This window comes from Antechinus flavipes, chromosome 4 (assembly GCF_016432865.1).
Source record: "Antechinus flavipes isolate AdamAnt ecotype Samford, QLD, Australia chromosome 4, AdamAnt_v2, whole genome shotgun sequence".
In the NCBI taxonomy this organism is placed as follows: Eukaryota; Metazoa; Chordata; class Mammalia; order Dasyuromorphia; family Dasyuridae; genus Antechinus; species Antechinus flavipes.
In genome coordinates, this window is record NC_067401.1 from 222,433,711 (window position 1) to 222,451,008 (window position 17,298).

The 17,298-nt window shown below is 34.9% G+C and overlaps 1 protein-coding gene across 1 annotated transcript in view; it reads left to right on the forward strand.

Moving 5' to 3' along the window:
* Positions 1-16,739, forward strand: part of GFRAL (GDNF family receptor alpha like) — a 103,579-nt gene extending 86,840 nt beyond the window's left edge. Inside the window, exons 7-9 of the mRNA XM_051996704.1 lie at positions 1,702-1,797; positions 1,942-2,014; positions 15,324-16,739. Coding sequence (XP_051852664.1) covers positions 1,702-1,797; positions 1,942-2,014; positions 15,324-15,396 — 242 coding nt within the window. The 3' untranslated portion in view covers positions 15,397-16,739. The remainder of the gene's footprint in view (positions 1-1,701; positions 1,798-1,941; positions 2,015-15,323) is intronic.
* The last annotated feature ends 559 nt before the right edge of the window (positions 16,740-17,298 follow it).

Genomic DNA, 17,298 nt, shown 5'->3' on the forward strand with positions numbered 1-17,298 from the left:
GATTCTGAGAAAAGACTCTATTTTCCTTATTTGCTTTTTATCTGTCATTCCATAGTTTTTATAATATCACCAGTTTTATGATAGGTCAAATAGGACTCAAAATTTTGATGAAGAATGGTGATAACAAGTAATGCTCCATTCTTGAAAATCATGTTTCCTGAAAGGACATATACAAGCCTTGTATCTGACTACTATGCCCTGACCTACCTTAAGAATTTTATTGTTAACCTGAAATATCATCTATCTTCAGTACTTTCCACTGATTATTCTGATATATGGCTCAAACCTTAGTTTCCAGGACAGCTGTATTTTGAGCAGTAGCAATCCCCAAAAGAGAAAAGTCTGAATGGGATTATAGTAATTTATTTTAGGCCATTGTATCAGTCATTCTGTTGTTACAATCTATCATGTAGACTAACATCTACTATGTGATGTACTTACTTCTAAATATGGTTGGCTGTGCTTGTTTACCCTACTGACTTTGTCATTTGAGCCTAATAATGCTCAAAAGAGACATGATAAAGTGTTGATGATGCCCTTAAAATATAGTCATTTTGCAGTAGCTGGTTTTCATTCCCTCTTGACCAATTCTTAAAAGTAAACTGCAGTCTATTTCCTCGAACAAACAAGGGATTGTACTTTTAGCATATTTTACATTTATATTTAGCTTAGTTGTAAATCTGAGTGAGTTATATATTTTACTTAGCCTGAATGCTGCACAACCTGTAGAAATGGATTGGGGAGGGGGGTTAGAGGGAGCAACAGTCTGGACCTGTGATTCCATCTGTGTAGAGAACTCCCCGTGTGACAAATCATCTGTAATTTAGTACCTTAGAGATTTGTGTGGGGGCATTGAGAGGTTAAGTGACTTTCCCATGATCACCTAGTCAGTGTGTATCAGAGGCAAAATGTGAAACCAGTTCTCCCTGACTACAAGACCAGTCAACTACACACAATTCTATGTTGCTGCTATTAATCAATTGTAGCCACTAAGTATTAAACTGACTAGGAAAAGAATGGATTTAGTCCCTTAACCCCTAAAGACATGACTCTTATTTTTTCTTTTGGGTATCTATGAAACTTTTTAATTTAAAAAAGAAAGGTATAAAGTTAGAAGAAGAGAAAATTAGAATGTCTATTCAATCACTACAGGTTCTAATTTTGATTGTAATATTAACTTTTTTTGCGTGTGATTTCAAATATTTTTAACCCCTCAATAGTTTTGTCTTCATCTGTGAAATGATAACATAGGATTTAAGAGACCTTTAAGGTCCTTTTCAATTTTTATCTTCTTTGTCTACTTGTGAAGTAAAATAATTCATGAAATAATCATAATAATTCACCTCCCTTTGATACCTCATCATGAAATGGATGAGATCTTGGATTCTAAAGGCTGTATCAGTGGTGAACATGTTGGTAGTCCTACCAAAATAGAAAGGTGATGAGTAATGGCTTGGAGAATAACAGATCTTGTCTGAATAGCAGCCAAAGCAAGTTCAGAGAGACTCCTTACCATAGTGACCTCAGGGTGAGAAATGTTGGGCTGCAGAAATTCCCCAAATTAGCCATTTACTAAGTTATAGAGGAGTTGTGATCTGTCTTGATTGAAAGAGCAGTCACAGTAATGAAATCACAGAATCTTGAAGTAATGATTCATGACATTTAGATATTAGGAATTAATTGTAATCTTTTGTATTTCAGGTAAGACATCTATGTCTACAGTTAAAAGTATTCCCTTGTATGAAGAAACATCTGCAAAAGAAATCACATTAACTAGATTTCACTCCCTTTTCAATGGTGGGTTAACCTCTCTCCCTCCTCCATTTTTTTTAGTTAGTTAAAACCTCAAAAAGTAAAGTATTATTCTATGTGTATCCTATGTATTCTGTGTATTTCTTCTATGTTGTTAGTTTTTTGTTTGTTTGTTTTCTTTCCCCCCAGGTGAAGCTATTTACACTATTGCATGCCTAGTACTAGCCTTTGGAATAATTCTGGTGGCTCTACTCAAGACCAGGTAACTTGCAGAAGCATATTTTATACAATGATGTACTTGATATCAGAAAATCCAGTATTGAAATCTCTTTTCTGAAATATACTAGCTCTTTGTTCTTTGGAAAGTCATTTAATCTCTTTAAAACCAAATTTGTTTTTTTGTAAAATAGGGATACTTGCAGTCCTTACCTGTCAGGATTGTGAAAATAAAATAAGGTTTTGAATTTAGAGGAAAAGGCTGCTTCAGAGACCACTTAGTTCATTTTGTGGCCCAGGGAGATTCAGTAGCATTCCCAATAGGGGAAAGCTTCTACAAGGCTGAGATTCTATTGTATGATCAGACGCATGGAATAAAAAGGATATTGTGAGGCCTGCTTATCAAATTCCATCATTTTTCAAATGAGCAAACTCTGGCCATATAAGTTGCAATCACTTAAAATGTTCACATTTTATGCCAAACACTGTGCTAAATTTTGCAGGCAAAAATTACAAACAATATGCATATATATGTGTGTATGCATGTATGCACTGATGTGTAAGCACACACACACACATATATATATGAAGACAAAACAAAAACATAAGAATAAATGTAAAGATAAAAAAATGATAACAACATGATAGTAAAAACAAAGTTGTAAAGGGGGTATACCAGTTCTAGAAGGTTATATGAGAGAGTTGATATGGATAGATCTGCACTTGTAGAAAAATCACTTATGGCATCTATATAAAAGAGAAGATGGAGTGGGGAGAAACTGGAAGCAGGGAGGTCAATGGACCTGTGTAGATTTAGGCAAGAGGTAATAAAGGCTTGGACTAGAATGGTGGATGTGTTAGTGTTAGTGTTCAGAAGTGTTACCCCAAAATATATTGGGCCTATGAACTAATGTTGCTATGAACTAAGGGGCAAAGGTTTTGTTGCACTATTGAAAATGGGTTAAGTTCCAGGAAAAATTAGCTGACTAAGCTAAAAAAGAATTACCTCTTACAAGGAGTAAGATACATGAGGCAGATGTATACCAATGACCAGTGGGCTAGCCTAAAAAGGAGTTAGAGAGGATCTAGGAGCACATCTTTTCATCACATTAAGTTGGCTTTTAGCCAAAAACTGTAGGGTTATGTTGATTTTGTTAATGCAAAGAACAAAAGGCCTACTCAAGAAAAAAAGACCCACTTAATGCTTAGAAGATCCTATCAATGCTCTTCCCTGCTTGCCTCAGGGAGTATAATAATCCTATCAGTGCTCCTCTCTGCTTGTCTTGGGAAGTAGATGGATAGGCTTTCTCTGCTAAAGCCCAACTGGCTACACAAATGTCATCTTTGGTCCAGAGAAGGCTTCAGATATGAAAGAATTTACAGAGGTAGGAAGGAAAAGATATGCATACTGACTAAATATGGAGAATGAACTAGAGTGAGAAGCTGAGGAAGAGGCTAAGGTTACCAAAAAAATAACCTCCCCTCCAAAAAAAACAAAACAAAAAAGTATGCCTTTTGAAAGAAAACAGAGATTAAAGGATCACCCAGAGTTATAAAGCTAGAAAGAATGTATGACTAAGTTCAAACTCATTTTTTTGCTTAGGCCCAGTGTTTTTCCACTGTGCCTTTGGCTGTATAGATTAGTTATCATGTAAAGTAGATAATTAAACTAATGATGAAGTTACTGAGAGAGAAATTTTGGATTATACCAACAATTAGGATATTAGGGTATTATGGATAATAGTAATAATATTAGCTTTCATTTCTACAGTGCTTGTGTTGAGATTGGGAAGGGAACCCCAAAAGTTGGGGGCCACAGATTGGTGACATGAGGTATCTCAAAAGAATTTGAAGGCTTGAACCCATTTTCAAGGGCAAAGTTTTTATTGTAATTGTAATGCCTTTACAAGCAGGCTAAGGTCAAAAAAAAAAAAAGTGTGTAAATAGAAGCAAAGAGACACATTTATCCAGCTTTCTATCATTGACATGCTAATTCTATAGTCCAGAGGAGTAGTATCTGAAATCTGGTTATTACTAACCAACAGATTACTTAGCTGATAGTCAGCAGTGAACTGAGGAATGGTCTATTCACTATCGTCTCAGGAGTTTGATCTGTGGGACTATCCTGAGACCAGGAGCTATCTGACTGAGGACTGGTCTATTCAGAATCAGACAGATTGGGTATGGGAGTTTCCTGAGGCAGAATCCAAAAGTAGAAGATTTAGGACTACTGACTAACTGTTAGAACAGAAGGACCCCCAAAATCAGGGCATCACAAAATCATTGCTATATTACATCATTTTCCCCTTTCAACAGTTTGTACCCCAAGTTCATTTAGGACAAAGGGATGGAGATCTCATCTTCTGGAGCTTCTTCATGCTGATAAGGGATGAAGAACTGTTCCTGCCTAGTGGTATGCCATATTTGAAGATAGCAGGCAGCAGCATTCAGGAGGTGCTGATGTCAGAATCAGTTAGTCAATGGTATTCAGTGTGAATAAATAGAAAGCTGGAGGAAATTAATTCCACAAGTAATTTAAAAATGCAGGGGCCAAATATGTGGGGAAAAACATTTTAAAGTGGAGTTAGTAGGGACAATAGCCAGGAACCCCACCCAGAGAATCTTAACCTTTACCCCAAGGTAAGATGAGGCTATCATGAATACCTCTCATCCAAATAGCTTTTCCTAGGATAAGTACCAAAAGACGTTTTCCTTCAAATTCCCAATTTTCTCTCCTTGAAGGCGTTGGGATAATGTCTGAAGCAATGACATTATACACAGTGAAAAGAGAATTCAGTTGACCTGGGATGCAAGTACCATAACAGGTCTCTCAGAAACATTGAAGTAGAATGGAAAACCAATTTTACAAAGAAAAGCACAACCCTTAAGTGCACAGATGGTACCTGAAGTTAGGTTTTGTTGCAGCTTCCTAGCTGGTTGTCTCCGAGGATGATTACATAACATTATATAAATCAGAATGTTAGTTCTCAGGAGGTTATGAAGGGGCTTCAAGGAAGGTGGTGTAGAAGCATTATGAGTGAGTTTGCCAAAATAATTTTAGGATATATATCCTACAATTATTATGTGGGTAAGAGATCCTTTCTGACAAGAAAATGGGGATAGTCAGGTTAAAGTTGTTCCCCTGGGGAGGGGGGTAGCTAGTGCAAATGGGGTGGCATCCAGGGTGGGAATGGTGACATTTGGGAACGGGGCCATTGCAAATAATGCTTCAGGTTGCATTATATGAGCTGCCTTGAAGATGCTGAGGGCACATCCAACAATCTTGAATGCCTCCACTGCTCATGGACTTCCCTAGCCTGACTAAAGACTAAGGAGTCATCTCCTCACTGGCAGGGGCCCACAGAGTGACACCAGAAGAGCTAGAGAGAAAACACTAAGAGCAAAGCTCTCATCCTTGCAGTGTTGTTAAAGTGTTCCAGTTACATCTGGAAAAAGTAGAAAATAGCAAGAAAGAAATAAAGCTAATCTTAAGTACCTCAGTCATTTTTTGAGTTATTTGAGAAGTGAAGGTTGGGCCATTGCTATTCTGCAAAGAGCTAGAGGTCAAAAAGACTTGTCTCTGGGATTAAAAACTGGCCTGAGAGTGTTTGAAACCTCCCAGAAGGAGGAAGTCCCCTTTCTTAAACAAGGATTTTTTTTTTGGCTGTCAAAAATCCTCTTTCTTCCCATATAGCTCCATGAATGTGCAAAATATGAAAAGCACATTTGGAGTCTATATGCATGTTCACTCTCATTCCTTTCCCCAATTCCAAGAAAACTGGACCCATCTGTTAATCATTCACTATCTGGGATGTAATGTCACCCAACTGAGTGTTGTCATGGAGCAAAGTGGCAGGGTAATGGGTGTGGCACACTAGGAGAGTCATCAGGAGTGTCTAGCAGGAAAGCCTGATACCTGGTAAGCCTCCCACTAGCAATCTACTGATGCCCTTTGGCTTCAAAAATGCTCCAAACTGGATGGTGAGCTTAAAAGCTTCCTTAATTAGAAGGGTTGTGGCAGCTCCTTCTAAGTCAGGAGAGTCACCCCCAAAATACCAAGTTTCTTTGAAAAGTAAGCAAGGGTTCTAGGATAGAGTTCCAGTGACCCCTAGGATTTGGCTCTGCCTTCCATCAATGTATGGTATACAAGGGTTTAAGTAGGGCTAAGGCTGAGGCAAAAGATTAGTTTAGTTCTCAGGGCCTTCATCACCACTGCTAAAACTGTGTGGGGCTTAGACAAAGATACTTCATAGTCCTGGCTGGGGGATGGGAGCTGGAAGTTAAGGGTTTGTATGGCTGTAGTCAGAGAAGCCTCTTGGGTGGGACTATAGATCACGTTATCATCTAACCCCTACTGGCCACGTTCATTCATGGGGGATTATGTTCCTCTGGCTTTGCCCCTTCAAAAGCAAAAAGAAATTATGAATCTTTATGCAATGGCATGCAAAGAATCTTTAAGATCTAGAGTAGAGAGCCATTTTGTCTCCTGGGATACTTGTACAGGGCTCATGACTTCTACTGACAATTTGCTCTGATTATAGAAATGTGCTATAAAGGGAAAAAAGCAAGGACATGATTATAATAGCATCAAAACAGGTCCTTCAGGCATCAGCCTGATACTGATAGAGTATCCTTAGATCTATTTGTCAGCTGACCCATCTAATAATAATTAGACAGACTCAAGACATAATCAGATGGGAAACAAAGAAACAGAATTGGGAAACTGAGTCATATGGATCCCTCTTTAAGCAGAGGGTAAAGTTGGCCTCTCAACTTTTGCCCAGAGAGGATATCCACCTAGAAACTTATGTCATTTCTCTCAAAGGTTCAGCTACTGACATAATGATCAGGCAATCAAATTCAGAACTCAAAAGAATATCAGTTATAGTCCCAAGAGATTTTATCTCTAATATTCTACTAATTGCAGCTTAAGGCTAGATACATTATTTTAAAAGTTTATCAGGACTTATGGGTTTAAGGAGATTTTGTTTGAACATGCTCTATATGTTTAAACCTATCCTGGTGCAAAGGATCAATTATTAAACAAGCTTATAGATTCTAAATGCAGTCCTTGTTTAGAAACTATAAATCTTAAACAGGCTCAGTTCTCAGGGCTAATGACCTTACCCTGATGGTTTCAAGAAAACTGGCAAGTTTATAAATTAAGGGGAATTGATGGAGATACCTTTCATGGGCTGTACTGTTTGATACCTTCCTTTATTCTATGAAGGGGGAAAGATGTTGCACATCTCATAGTTGGAGGTAAACTGATAAGGCTTAGCATGATGATAATAACTCCAACTAACTTAGTTAACAATTTTAGAATTTTCCTAAATAATAGCTAATAGCATTAGTTGCACTTTCTATTCCCTTAAATGTTTCCCTTTTGTTTTAGGGAAAAAACAAGACAATTCTTAAAATTAAGATAAAAAAGATTTTAAAATCAACATCTTTCTTTAATGAGATTCCCTAGATTCTGATCAAATGTTCTAGACAAACTGAATTGTAATTTGGTTATTTTCCAACTTACATAAATCATTTCTCTTTTGTGAGCTGGGAAAAGATTTTAAAGTGCCAGTTTTTTATTGGCAGAGACCTCAGATAACTCTGACTCTAGATAACTAGAGTTTTTAAAGTAGTAGCAAATTGCTTTACTATTTTCCCAAAGTTCAGTGCAAATATGTTACAATTTACGTATCCCATTAATGTGGGCTCTATAATTTGATATCCTTTAAAATTGGTTGTATTAGCAGACAAATTTCCAAATTACTTTACACACACATAGAAATCATTTATCGGTTAGTCACATCTAAAAAAAAATACATTTATCAAATATGAAGCAATTATATCCAATAAAGCAGTTAACATGCATATAGCATGTTTTATGCTGAGCACTTTTGCAATCATGTGGTCTTCACAACAACAATTATTATTTGTCTTTATAAATCAGAAAACTGGGTAGAGATAAAATAATTTGACATAAATTACATAGCTAGTACATATCCATAATTGAAACAGAAAATGGTGGTCTTACCAAATGCAAAGTTATGTGGGGTCTCCACAGTTTTCCTTCCCCTATTTCTACAGATGAGGCAGAATTTGAGTTTTATTTGACCTGAGATGAGAGGGGTTAGTAAACAGAGGGACTTAGGCTATATTGATCTTGTTAATAGTACTTTGTGGAATGGAGTGAAGAAGGTCCTTAATACCTTCTGGGGCACTTTCCCAAAGAAGTAGAAGGAGGACTCTGGAGAAAATAGGGGACAGGGAAGGATTAGCAAAAAGTTGCCATTTACCTGGTTTGTTTTTCCTTTTTCTTTTTCTTCCAGAATGGGGTAAATTCCTGGAATTATCCCCAATGTTTCAGAAATTTTTCTTGCAATCTTAAAATGACAAATTGCCAGATTTCTTAAGCATTACTCTCAAAACTTTAAGAATTTGCTAAGATGTTTGCTCTCAAAATTTTGAGAACTGTTAAGATGTTATTTAGTTTAACTATTTTTGGTGTAACCACAGTTTGGTCAGAGTTGAGGTCTACAGAAAAAAAAAGTTAGGGATTTTAAGAAATTTTCCCAGCATTCAAACTACAGCATAGAGGGTTTTTATTTTTTTTTTTTGTTTGCTGTTTTTTTTTTTTTTTAATTTCTTCAGGTAACAAAATCTAATTCACAGAACTAACATGACAGACATTCTGCACAGAGATGCAGACACAGACAAAATGACATGAAAGAGGACTGTCCCATCTTTGCCAAAAGCCATAAAATTTTGCCAAAAATTATCCTATAGCATTTCCATATTCTTTGGCATCCTAGAGAAGGTGAAAGGGTGGCAAAGGTTTCCTAGGAATTTTGCTGAAAATTGTAAGAATTTCCCAATCTGGGTATCCCCAGTCAAGGAAAACTTGCTAAGCATGGAGCTCATGATGACCCAGACAAACCTTTTCCCAGTGGCTTAGGGTGTCTCACTATAGGATTGTGGGAGAAAAATGGAAGGCTTACCTTGACAAGGAAGTAATCAAGCCAAAGGAGGCCAGACTCTCCCTATACCAGGCCACCAAATGATGAGGTTGGGAAAGGGACCCCAAAAGTTTGGTGTCACAAACCAGTATCATGAAGTGTCTCAAAAGAATTTTCAGGCTTAAAGAACCCATTTCCTAGTCAAGGGGTAAAGTTATTTTTTGGTTTTTTTTTTCTTTTCCTGAAGCAATTGGGGTTAAGTTATTTGCCCAGGGTCACACAGCCAGGAAAGATTAATCTGAGGCCAGATTTGAACTCAGGTCCTCCTGACTTCGGGGCTGATGCTCTATCCACTACACCAACTTTCTGCCCCAGGGGACAAAATTTTATTGTAATTGTAATACCTTTACAAGCAGGCTAAATTCCAAAAGAAATTAGCAAGGAAACAGAAGCAAAGAGACATTTATTCAGTCTTCTGTCATTGACATTCTAATCCTATGGCCCAGAGGAATAGTGTCTAGAATTTGGTTATCACTGACCATCAGATTATCTATCTGATACTCAGCAATGAACTAAGGAGTGGTCTATTCACTATTGTCTCAGGAGTTTGATCTGTGGGAGTATCCTGAGGCCAGCAACTATCTGACTAAGGAGTAGTCTATTCAGAATCAGACAGATTGGATGTGGGGTTTTCCTTAGGCAGAATCCAAAGCCAGAAGATTTAGGACTTTAGAAAAGAAGCCCCCCCAAATCAGGGGGACAACAAAATCATTGCTAGCTTCATAAATATTATTTCATTTTATCCTCACAACAATCCTGGAACAAAAATTTTTTCTTTTGTCCAATTTTTCATAACATAGGTTAAGTGACTTGCTCAGGGCTATATAACTAAGTGTCTGAGGTACAATTTGAATTCAGGTCTTCCTGATTTCATGTGCAGTGTGCTTTATACATTGTGCACCTAACTCCCTGTTCTAATAAACAAGAAAAGGAGACTGAGATTATGCTGTGGCTATACATATTATTTTTTTCATAACCCTCTTTATCTTTTTAAAGAGGTAGATAAATAAAATTGGGAGGAAAAAGTATAATATAATAGGCTTAAGGGAAATAATGAAATTAATAATTAAAACAATAAATTTGAATTGGTTAAAAATTCATAAACCAGATGATAACAGAATGGATTTAAAAAAAATAACCAAAGCATACCAATGTATTGCTGGCAAGAACCAAATTTAAAAAAAAAGTGAGCAAAACAAAATCTATTATACTTGATTTTAACTCAGAAAAGCAGAGATTGGCAGAGGCAAAACTAAACAAGTTAGAGGAAAATACATACACACACACACACACACACACACACACACACAGATATATATTTATTTACACACACATTAAAACTATACTGTGAAGACCTCAGTGTACCCTTTTTAGACCTAAATAAATCTAACAAAAATAAACAAGAAATTAATGACCTGAAAAGCAACAGGAAAATTTAGGTGATAGAATTCTAGTGATTATTGTATAGGAATAGAATGGAGCAAATATATATATCTCAGTACTTCATGGTTCTTTAACAATAAGTAATGTCAAGAAATAATGGAAAGGAGAGTATAGTCAATTTGTTGATCAGAAACAATAATGAGATCAAATAGGAAGAGGACCAAAAAAAAAAAAAAAAAAAAAAGACATGCCATCAGAATTGGCAAGTAAGAGATCATTGGTAAATTTATATGTAGCAATTTTAAATGATTGAACAAAAGCCAGATTGCAAAAATTTTAGAAAAGAATGAGAGAACAGGAATTTGAGGCATTAAGTATAGGTAATATATTTCAAGGGGTTTGGCCGAGAAAAGGAAGAAATACATAGGAAAATAGTGTGAAGGAATATTAGTTCCCGGGAAAAGATTTTTGAAAATGAAAACACTTGGATATGTTTGATGATAAAAGGGACAAAACTCTTAGATAAGAAGAAATCAAAGATTTGTGAAAATAAATGAATGCTTGAGGATGAAATTTGGCAGAGAAGAGAATAAAGGTTAATTCCACTATACTTGTAGAGAAGTTACTTTGAAGAAGTCACCTTTTTTTTTTTCAGAGACAGCAAAGGAAAGGAGGAGAAAATAGGAGATATCAAAGGTTTATGTGATGACAAGAATGACAAAGAGGGACTTTACATCAAGGAATACTGTGAGAATAGAGAGGAGAGTATAGGAAGTGTGAGGAGGGAAGAAAAGGTTTGAGATAATTTCTGTAGGGAGTGAGAAATGAAATCAATTAGAAAAGAAAAAAAATACTACATTGCTATTTTGAAAAATCAGAGAAGATTGGACAAATTTACAATGTTCATAGACAGTGTTGTTATGAGACATACATAGCTGTGTTCAGTGGCTTGTGAGTAGGAGCAAGCAAGGTAGGTGGTGGGATTAATTAAGGGCTAACTAAGGTTTAGTAAGAGATAAAAACTAGTGAATGATAGATCAAGGAGTTTTATGATTTCAAAGTAAAAGGAGAATTAAAATGACTTATTTTGGGGGATGAGATTAAAGAGGGAAAAAAGTAAATTTTGGGATTTACTGTCATGAGAAAGGACTGAGTAGTGAAGGGATTAGAGGTCTTGATACACTGGGATGTGATGGTCCATTTGAGGAATGTAGAAGTTTTAATTAGGAAAGTTGAAGATTTTGGATTAATGATAAAAGTTAGTATGTGGATATCATTTCTATTTGTGCCTCCTTTAGTAAAGGAATAGTCCCAGGTACTTAAGGAAGCTAAAGAATTGGGGGATATAGGTGGTTCAGTGGATAGAGTGCCAACCCTGGAATTAGGAAGATTGAAGTTTAAATCTGGCCTCAGACACTGTGTTATACTGGTCAAGTTATTTAACCCTATTTGCCTTAGTTTCATGATTTATAAAATGAAAAATTACTCTTGTAACTTTGGCAAGAAAATCCCAAATAGGGTCACAAAGACACAAGTAATAGAATTAACAACAAAGAATTGGAAGGTTTGTAAATTTGAAGGAATACACACACACACACACACACACACACACACACACACACGGATATTAAAGTTTTCTAGTAATAAGAATAATATGTTGATTCTAGATTTTATATCCTTTAGAAAGAAAGGAGAATGATCTGATAGTCAAAACACTATAATGACCATAGTTTACACTATGAAAACAATTTGGCTAGCCTTTGGGTGCAAGACCTGTCTGTTACCAGGCCCTTGATTGAATCCTTTCTAGCTTGGGAACACATGACAATGTGTTCTATTGCCATAACTGTTGTGAACATGGGATCCATCTCTAGTCACAACACTGTGTTGGAGGAGAGTTTTGATGTAGAAAATATTGAACTAACAAATAAAATATTTATTAGAGCACTTTCTAAGAGCAAACCACTGTGCTGTGGAATGTCTTGGGGATATAAATAGAAAAATAATACAGTCCCTGCTCTTAAGGAACTCCCATTCTAATGGATGAAGGTTTCAACTAAAAGTCAGATGAAGAAATCATATATTCTTGGAATCTAGTGACAGAACATATGATTGTAACTACCATGCCAGCACCCAAGACACCCCAGAATCAGCCAGAGTCAGGTTAAGCAAAAGTCCTTAGTCTTTATTCTTGGTCTTTAGACACAGAATAGGACAGGATGGAAGCAGAATCTCTGCGACCGCCTTCTCCCTCGTCTACCGCAAAAGAGTGACCCTGGCTCATCTTACTCCACCCCCTAGTCCCTCCTACAATCCTTTGTATACACCAATCATTGAGCCAGCATAGGATAGTGGGAAGCACCATTTTCCAAGCCTATGCCCATAGAGTATTGTCCAATAAGTATCCAATAGCCTCAAGTGTTAGGCAGTCCTGACCTCAGTGCATAGACTTAATAGTTTCAGCCCTCTACATATGATAATGAATTCTCAAATATAACTCCACTAATAAAACATTATCAGTTTCTGAAGCCAAAAGATTTGACAATGTCAATGACTTTGGCGACAAAAACTTTCTTTTCTAGATCTTCAAAAGAGGGGATGTAGCACCTATATTATTATGTCTATTAATACAATATACTAAAATATAATTTATTGATCATCATTTCTACAACAAACCACTGACCAATTCATTCTTAAAGTATGGGTACTCATAGGAAAATTTTTTTAGTATTCCAAGACTAGGTTATTTTTCTTACGGTTAAATGATAACCCTGATCATTCACTTGGAGAATACACTTCCTTTTCTGAAACAAATGGTTTAATATTCTTCAGCATATTGATAAATTACCAGGAGATCAATTCCAAATAAATCATTTTAGAATCCCAAAACACAAAGAAAAAAATGAAATATATATACAGTCAGCATAACACAATATTTAGCAGCTTCTATATTAAAGAACCAAAGGACTTGGAATATAATATTCTGGAGAGCAAAAGAGGTAGATTACAACCAAGAATCACCCACCAAACAAAACTGAGTATAATCCTTCAGGGGAAAATGTGGGTATTCAAAGAAATAGATGTTTATCAAGGCTTTGTAATGAAAAAAGTAGTTAGATAGAAAGTTTGACTTTCAAATACAAATTGCAGGAAAAGCACAAGGAAACAATCAGAAAAGAACAATCAAAAGAGTTTTTTAAAAAAAGTTAATCTATTTAAATTTCTATATGGAAGGATGATAATGTGTAAGTCATAAGAACTTTCTCATTATTAGAGTTCATTTCACATTATAGAAGACATCTAATTTGACAGAGGGCATAATTATAAGTTGAACATGAAAAGGTAATAGCTTTAAAAATAAAATTAGAGGGTGAAAGAAGAATGCACTAGGAGAAAGAAAAAAAGACATGGAATGTTGTAAATTGTCTGCTATAAAAGAGGCAAGAAAAAGCTTTTACAGTGGAAAAGAAGTGGGGGGGAAAGGGGGAGTGAGAAAGAGTGAATGGACCTTCCTCTAATCAGAATTGGCTCAAAAGAAAAAATTACATACCACTCAACTTGAATATAGAAAGCTCTTACTTTGCAGAAAAGTAGAAGAGGAAGGGGAGATTAAAAGGGAGTTTAGTGATAGAAGAGAGGGCATTTTGGGGAAGGAGGTAGTCAGAAGCAAAACACTTTTGAGGAGGAACAGGATAAAAGAACAGAGTTAGCCATAACTACAGTTAGGCATAATGATTATGAAAAAAATTTTGAGGCAAGTTTCTCTGATGAAGGCCTCATTTCTAAGATGTATAGGGAACTGAGTCAAATTTATAAGAGAGAAAGAAAGGTATTCCCCATTTAATAAGTGATCAAAAAATAGGAACAGTTTTTAAATTAAGTAATCAAACCTTTTATAGCCATATTTTAAAAAAATATTCTAATTCACTATTAATTAGAAAAATAATTCTGAAGTACTACCTTAGACCTATTAAATTCACTAATGGCTCAGAAAAGGAAAATGACAAATGCTGAGAGAATGTGGGGAAAAAATGAGACATTAATGTATTTTTAGTAGAATTATAAACTGATTCAATCATTCTGTAGAGCAATTTGGAATTATGCCAAAAGGACTACAAACTCATTCATATCCTTTGACCTAATAATATCGCTACTAGGCAGGTATTCCAGAAGGGAAGGAAGGAAGGAAGGAAGGAAGGAAGGAAGGAAGGAAGGAAGGAAGGAAGGAAGGAAGGAAGAAAGGAAGAAAGGAAGGAAGAAGGGAGGAAGAAAGAGAGGAAAAGATGGAAGGAGGGAGGGATGAAGAAAGAAAAGAAAGAAAGAAGAAATGATTATTGACAGCCATACTAGGAAGTCATAAGTACATTCCCAAGTTATGTATAGAGTTTTTGTAATACTAGAAGAAAAGTTATAGCAGTCTTTCAAGAGATACTGAAATCCAAAGCATGTTCCTGAAGGAATCTGATTTTTTTTATTCTCTATTTCCCCTAGATAGATAGAATTATAGAGCAGGTAGATAGAATTGAAAACATAATTGAGTGATATTGTAGTATAATAAATAGATCATATCTAAAACTTTAGTGACTTGCCCAGAATCACATAGCTAGTTTATATGTATACAGTCAAGGGAGGATATGTGGGGAGAAAAAAAAAAAGTAGAGTAAGCCATACACTTAATCTAGTCAGTCATGCTACTTTAATATGTAAGAAATAAAAAGTATATGTGTATATATGTGAGTGTGTGTGTGTGTCTGTGTATTATGTTCAAGTTGTTAATTTTGAACACTTCTAAATTTCATATCCTTATTTCTTTCAAATTATTTAATGTATTAACTCTTTGCTAAAATTGATGGTTTTGTAACAGCATGCATTTGTTTCAATGTATTAATCAAAGATGTAAAACTTTTACAATGACATACTGTTAAAATGTACAATCTTACTTTTATATGTTTTTAGAACCTGCAGAAAATCAAGTCCGACACGAAATCCTTCACCAGTCCAAATCTCTGAAGGTCTTATGGTACATTAAAAGTCATGGATCATTAACAATCACTTCTTTAAAGCTTTTTTTTGTAGCCAGTCAGTAAAACATATGTGATTAATAAGGGGGTTGTTATTAAGATGAATTTCTTATGAGATTGAATTTTAAGGAATATGAAATCAAGCATATTAATTTTAAATTTAGTTTCATTTAGAAATATGTGAACATGGAAATACTACACACTGAGACTTATTTTTATTATTGGTATCAGGGTTACAATACCAAACTCTTGATGCTGTGTTTCAAGAGAAACCTATACATGAATCTATATATTAATGTGAATTATTATTGAATGATCTTATTGAAATGGTCTTACAGTTACATTCACTATCTTAATCTAATAATTATAGATAACCTAATAAACTGGTAAAATCACAATTGAGAAAAAATAATTTTCCTTTCATTCTCTGTTTTGGTATTTTAAAATAATTTCTAACAGCTGATAAGACAATAAGTTATCTTTGTATTGACCTTGACTTCCTAGGTATTTATATATAATGTTTAAGATTTAGTAATGTAATGAAATATATTCATGCAACTTATACACAGTAGTTAAATATTGTCTGCAAAGATTTCAATAGCAATGCATTTTGTTTGTGATATTCCTTTATTCAACTTTGTCATTCTTTATGAATTTCTTGACAGTAACAATATGAATTTATTAAGTATATTGAAACAATTGCTTAACTGAAAAATGAGGAAATACTATTAGATAAATATCCCACAAGAGTTCAGACAGAAAGATTAAATTTTAGCAACACATTTACAGCAGCACTTTTTTTGTGGCAGAATTAAAAAAAAAAAAACTAATGTAAGAAATGACTCATATAAAGGAATTTTATTATTCTTTTGCAAGGCACAATAAATATGAAGAATTCAGAGAAACTTGAGAAGATTCATGTGAATCGTGCAAAGTAAAGAAAGAATCAAGCAAACTGCACAATGATCACAAAAATGAAAGGAAATCAATGTTAAAAGGCAGCTGTTTCATGCTTATTAATGAAAATTCTCAATTCCAGAAGAAATTTGATGAAACATGATTCTTTCCTCTATACAAAGAGGTGATGGACTCTGATTGTAGAATACTACATATCCTGTAACTCATAGTTGATTTTGTTTGTTCTTTGGTTAACTTATTTTTGTCATTGTATGGGAAAGTTCTATTGAGCTTTACTAAGAAACAACAAATATAAAAAAGAAAATTAAAAATCAAAGAGAAAAAACAGTGAGACATGGTTTTATTTAGCCATTTTAAATAAAGCTATACTTTCAAGCTGTTCTCAATAATCTATTAATTATGTTTAAAAGTTTTGTATATAAGTTATGTATGCATGTATGATAAGGGTCAGTCTAATTATCTACTAATGATCTCTAATTATGAGCTATAGAAGCTGAGACCCTGAGGTCAAATGATATTAGGATATCTAGATGTAAATATGAGGCTTAATCAAAATTAAAACTCAAGATATGGACTGTTAATCTTAGATGTTTTTCTCTGCCATATTTGACCCTGAATATGCCTCAGAAATTCAATCTTATTTTACAATTTAGCTGATGTATATAATAAGAGTTCTTTTTAGAGTTACTTTTAAACCATATAAATGATGAGCAATAGAAGTATTATTCTGTAAAACGAAATCAATGATTCAGTGAGCCATTTCTTTTATTACAAGTCACTGTATATAGAGATTATGTCAAGAGGATCTGACCCCTGTAGGCACATCTGTAAATCACTTCTGGTTGAGTCCCATTGAGCAAAGGAAACACCAAATATACTCATCTAAACCATCCTGCAAAGCCGAAGGAAAGAAGTCAGAGCTTATGGACATAACTTGTCCTAAAGAGATAGCTTGAGGGACTCAGGGGTATATACTTCATAGAATCTTTTCA